Source organism: Aptenodytes forsteri, unplaced genomic scaffold (genome assembly GCF_000699145.1).
Source record: "Aptenodytes forsteri isolate BGI_AS27 unplaced genomic scaffold, ASM69914v1 Scaffold8, whole genome shotgun sequence".
Taxonomy (NCBI): domain Eukaryota; kingdom Metazoa; phylum Chordata; class Aves; order Sphenisciformes; family Spheniscidae; genus Aptenodytes; species Aptenodytes forsteri.
In genome coordinates, this window is record NW_008796218.1 from 6,591,758 (window position 1) to 6,597,757 (window position 6,000).

Consider the following 6,000-nt stretch of genomic DNA (forward strand, 5'->3'; position numbering starts at 1 on the left):
GAAATACACATTTCTATCTGCTCTTTACCAACCTAATTTTCAGTTGTCCATGCATTGGAGCTTGTAAAAACCAGTCTTACCATAATCTTCAAAGGACGGAATATGCAGCTAGTAAAACCAGACAGCTTCACTATCACTGTTAGTTACGGTGATGGATATGTGGACCTCAGATGCCTAAAGATCTTAAGGTTTGGTTGAAAATGAAAAGTGATAAACTTGGTAGTTTTCTCTCAGAATTATATTATATGGTCTAGTAGCCTAAACTCCGAATTGTCTGCTTGAGTATGGCGGGGAAATGTGTGTATACTAAAAAGTCTCTTTCTGGTGCTTCAGTGGCTATTTCTGCTTATATGGTTGAATTGAGATAGGAACACTGAAAACCTTGCTACTATCTGTGTACTGCTTTTTTGTACATGTGCTCTGTTACTGATTTGACTGAAAAGTCTATTAATGTTAATCAGAAAGAATTGGGCACCCATTAGCAAGTTCTGAAGTCCAGCATTCATTCAGGTCCTGTTTCTGAAATGTGAAAATTACATATTCATGTCCAAAAGCTAAAGTGTGGGCTTTTTCAAATATAAATTCATTTAAGCATAGCTACAACAATATTGAGAAATTAAAATAAATAAATAAATAATCAGTCCATCTGCGTTTTGGGGCCTGGCACATTTCCACTTTGTGGGTGCTGATTACTTTCTTGGGTAACCCCAGGTTAAACCTCTATCTCAGAGAGACTCAAAATGGTCAGTCACAAAATCTTAATCTGTTTTCCCCCCTACACACACACTAAAATACCTTCCTTCTGTTTTTTTTGTTTTGTTTTAGAATCCAAAATGATTGAAAAGCATGGAGGATACAAATTCAATGCTCCAGTTGTGCCAACTTCATTTAATTTTGGAGGCCCTGCCCCGGGAATGAATTGAATTATCACTTTTCCTGCTACTGTGTGATTGTAGTGAAGAGCTTGTGTTCCTCCCAATAGTGGTTCCAGAACTGGTTCATGTTATCTACAACTCACTCTAAACTAATTGATAAATAGATTGGACAAAAGCCCCAGAAGTGGGACCTTATCATGCAACCTAATACTGGAAAGCAAACCAGAGGGTTTTTTGAAGATAGGAAGAATCTGAATTTAAAGCTTCAAATGACACACTTTGGAAATCGGAAATCAAGAGGGGATGTCATGAAGGCAGCTTTTCTTTTTCTGAGGAAAAAAAATAGGCATGGGCTGCAGGACTATTTAAAACGTCTCATTTACAGGACAAGCTAGAAGGCAGACTTAATTTTTACACCTGTGGCGGTATGAGTATTTGCCCAATTTATTTCCCTTTTCTCCCTTCCTATTGGGTGTCTATTCTTTTAATGTAAATAAGCTAAGGTAATCAGATAGCCTTACTTAATCTTCATCATTTCCATTTATCAAGATTGTTCATATGTAGAATATTGGACACTTAATGTAGCACTACATAACTGATAAATCTGTAAATGAATTAGCACTTTCATATTGAAACAAGCCTGCTAGCCTATGTACAAAAATAGCAAAATGTTTGCTGTTTATAAAAAATAAAAATAAAAAATAAGGGATGTATTGGGGAAAATAATTTCAAGTTATTAATTTAAAATGAACTAGCAGTTTTGTACCTGGTGACTTTGTGGTGCAGTCACCTCTGGTTGTGACTTGAATTCGGTTATGTAAAAAGGGGTCTGTGATATTTCATTGCTGCTAAAAAAAAAAAACAAACTACCCTCCGTGTCCTTTGTTTTTCTTAAAGATCTCACTGTACAAGGTGAAATTTGGATACAAATGTGTACTGTAAGCACTGAGGAAAAAGTTATCTTCTCTAAAGCAGGTAAATAGTGAAGTTCTGCTCTTAAGAGTCGATTGAAGTGTGTGGATGAAACATCTATATATGCAATCTATTAAAAACACAACAATTTAATTTGGCTAATCTGGGCTATGATCTATGAATGCAATTTTTTCCCCTAATTTTGCAAAATATTCTTTTTCCAGCACATGGTAGTGCAGGTGCACTTTCCAGCACGTGGTAGTGCAGGTGCACTACTGTTGCATTTCATTCCCCCTCTTTTTGCACTCCGAGCATTAGTGTGTGCTGTTGTCTGCTTGATCCAGACAAGTGTATTTGAAGTTTTGCCAATCTTTCATTTCTGAAGCCACAATTTTCTTCCTTCAAAGTTGCTATAGTAACTAGTATTTTAGCTAGAGAGGCAAAATACAGTTCCCTCTGGGACCACTATGAAAACCACTGTATGAAGAAGCCAGCAGGGAGATGCTGTGAATGGGTTGGCTTAAATGCCCCCTTTTTCTTTTCTAAAAGCAAAAATCCATAGGTTTTTGATCTTGCCTTGAGATCATTGGTGTCAGGTCTTTTAAATCAAATGTTTTTTTTTCTTTTGGCTGTTTTTATATAAAAATGTCACCTGCTGTTACAATTGATAATAAACAAGCTACCTTAATTTAATGTAAGCCTCCAAAATTTAAATAACAGGTTAAAAACTGAGTTTATATCTGTAAAAATGAAATGCACATATATATATTATGATACTCAAAATGCAGTCTTCAGAAAATTGGTTTGTGTGGTGTGGTTTTTTGCATCAGCAGAGTAGCAGGAATTCGTGGTTTGGGGTTTCCTTGACAAGCTGACCAGCACCATGCTCTGCCTTCCATTTGTTGCACAACCGCTAGCGTTTCTCTGGGCAGGTGTAATGGGTTTTTCCAGGCACTCCTCTCTGGTCTGCCTTTCTTTGGCAAATACAATTCCCTGTGCACAGAGTGCTAATGTGAAAGACTGAGCCAGGACTATAATGCCACGTTGCCCTAGCCGAATACCAAAGGGATACTTTAAAAGCAAATTGTGGACTTAAAAGGGTGGATATTGCATCTGATGTGAAAAAGCCTAAAAAATTAAGCCTTGAATCAGAGTATCCATTATAGTAGTGGTATGAGAACCACGGTAGTACTTTTGAATCTTTAGCTAACCGGCCAAGTACATATAGCAGAACTGTTTTTTTGGTAACTGTGTAACTCATGAGCATGTACAGGTGTACTCTGGCCTCAAGATAATCTCTAGACAAGGTTTTATTTTTGTAGAAAAAGGTGACAGACATAATTACAGCATGCCTCTTCCTGTGCATTCCTTGACCTTGAAAAATGCCCAGTTTGACGTAAATAATTTCTGAACATCTGCTTGTTTGGGTATCTGCTTATCTTGTTATGCATCCCAAAAAATGCAGGAGAACCTTTTAGGACAGATGAGACGTTTTTGCCTCATGGCAGAAGAGACGACAGAGCAGCAGTGAGAAGGCTCTATATACAAAGCAGATGAAAAAAATGAGGGGAAAATCACCAATTTAGTGCCATTGTCATTTCTGGAACAGTTATATTTTTCAAGTCACAAGTCAAGGGAAGAATTTTATCTTGGTGTGAGGAATACAGTCTTTCTTCAAGGGTGCTTTTATGTGTTGCTAGACTGGTTAGCAAGGAGCATCTTTTTTAAGAATGGATCTAGAACTTTGCTTTCCTTTGCTCCAAGAAATGTATTTATATAAATTGCAAAACAATTTTGCATTGTTGTTGGTGGTGATAGTGCATTTTGTGATGCAATATATCAATTTCAGTGATACACTTATGTCAAATTTAAAATTGATCTTCCTCCTAGAACTTGCACTTATCTATTCCATTTTCAAGGATAATGCAACTCTAAAGGAAGAGCTGGGAAATTGAAAGCCTCTGTTTTTTCTATTATGGAAGATCTCCTTGGATTAATAAACATCTAAAGCAAATCCTTACCTTCACTTATTTCAGTGTGGTGTTTTGAATGTAGCTGTACTCTTACAGTACTTGGGAGTCCCGTTCTAGTTACATAGCTCTAAGGTTTGTATTTTCCTCTCTAAAATATTTCTTCAAGCAGAAATGTTAGGCGCAACCACAGTTCTCTTAACTGTTAAATACAAAAGGCTTATAGTATACACTTTTTTAAAATGTTGACATACTGGGTAAATTTAATACCCTTTTTTCCTAAATCACTATCTTAAAAGAATTATTAATAGGTGTCAGCATAGTACAGCAAAGCTCTGTTCAAATCTCTTGTAGCCTAGAATTACTACTGCAAGATTCAAGAAGTCTGCAGTGGATTAATTACAGAATACCCGACAATAAACATGCAGATGGTTTTAATTGTGCCTAGTAATTGATCCTGCTAAGTTTAATGGGTTAAGTTGTATTTTTCTAAAGGAAATTACCTCCTCTTGCGACTATCATTTCTCAACAGTAGGAACATCATGAAGCTTCTGAGCACATTTTATCTTTGCATGTTTCCGTCAAGTTCCCTTTCCATCCTTCCTCATACGTACTTTCTCTTGCTAACCATTTTCACTTCCTGGGCCTCAATTTGTCCCCCTGTAACTCCCTTGAGATGCTGCTCAGAAACTGTAAGCACTTTGTACTTAAGTAGTTCATGCTGTAGGCAGTCATACCCCTGCTGATGCCCTGTGTGTGTGTATTCAACACCAAAATACACGGCTGCATCCTTCTCTGTTTTCAGCAATGGGACTGGTGCTTGCTGATGGCTCCAAGCAATGCAGCTGAGGGAACAGCTCCTCAGTGGGTGCTGCAGGCTCCCGGGGGAAGGATGTGGTTCCAAAGTCAGTATTAGTGGCAGACCCAGCGTTGTCTACGTATGGGTTTGATTTAAAAGATGTGGTCAAGTTCAGGTAATGCTGGTCCAGGCTTTGTATGTTGGTAAAGACTTTACCAGTCTTCCATGACTTGGGCTACTACTTAAGTTTTTATCTTTGGTATATGATCAGCAGTGGATGAACACTGCTTCTGAAAATCTATACAGAAGTGGGCATCTGGTTTATTTTACAAAATGTAGTTGAGAAGAGCACTACAATTGTGAATTTCTGCTCAATCCACTATTCAAGTTTTAACCTGAATGCAGTAGTAAAAAAGAAAAAAAAAGGTTTATCAAAATTTGATAAAAGCTTGGAAGGTCCAAGGGTCTCTATATTATGCTGTTATGGACTCTTAAAAGCCAGAGTGGAGTCCCTTGAGCTGGGTTTTTCTCCTCCCTGTGCTCTGTGGGACTTTCCATATACCCAGAACCAGGAATGTGGAAAAGCTTCATTGGTCTGGTGTTGTGGCACGGATTATAAATTACTTTGCAATCAATCTGTAGTTTATTTAAATGCTGTATCATTGGTTTGCATATTTCTGCTTTTTATAACCATTCCTAGACGTTGATGCTAGAAACAGAAGGCACGTCAGAATGGGAAATACTGAGTTGTAAGATTTGACAGAGATGTTAACAAGTAATCTATTAATATAAAGGAGTTGGTAAACCCAAAACACAAGTTTTTATCTTGGGTATTTCACTGTTACTGTACCTCAAATCAAACTGATGGCTATAATTTGTATTTTGGGTGAAAGTTTCCTATTAAGAAACAGGAAGGAAAACTTGAAACTAAGAAAGGAAAAATGCTCTGTATTAGGCCTATTAAGGAGTAAGTTATTTTTGGCTGTTTGTATGACTGCAAGAATCTAGAAGTATTATTCTGGAGTTTCAGGCAAAAAAATCTTAAATTCTTTTATAGGTCATGTTCAGAAATGTCAAGTAAGCCCCATAAAACAGGGCGAGTGTCCTGTTGATGGTGATAGCTCATGTTAATTACACAGTTGGGGTTTCTTGAAAAATCATCTACTTAAGTAACTGTAATACCCTTTAATTGCCAGAGGAGCTGTTGTTGGACTATTTTATGTTTCCATACCAAAAAATCACCTAAGGACAAATATTCTCAAGCATAGCTTTAAAAACAGAGTCCTTATCCATAAAAGCTGGGCTGAAATAGCAGAAGATAACGAGACTGGGGAAGGACAGGGTGCTGACTCCCCCCAGGCCTGCCTGCACGGCCCTGCCCCGAGCAGCCCCTCCGCAAGGGCACCGCGCCCCTGCACCCTTCCAGCGGTCTCCCTCCGGCTCC

At 37.9% G+C, this 6,000-nt stretch overlaps 1 protein-coding gene across 1 annotated transcript in view; it reads left to right on the forward strand.

Moving 5' to 3' along the window:
• The window catches only part of IPO7 (importin 7), a 32,788-nt gene extending 30,241 nt beyond the window's left edge, over positions 1-2,547 (forward strand). Inside the window, exon 25 of the mRNA XM_009288806.2 lies at positions 826-2,547. Within this exon, the coding sequence (XP_009287081.1) occupies positions 826-923 (98 nt within the window). The 3' untranslated portion in view covers positions 924-2,547. The remainder of the gene's footprint in view (positions 1-825) is intronic.
• The last annotated feature ends 3,453 nt before the right edge of the window (positions 2,548-6,000 follow it).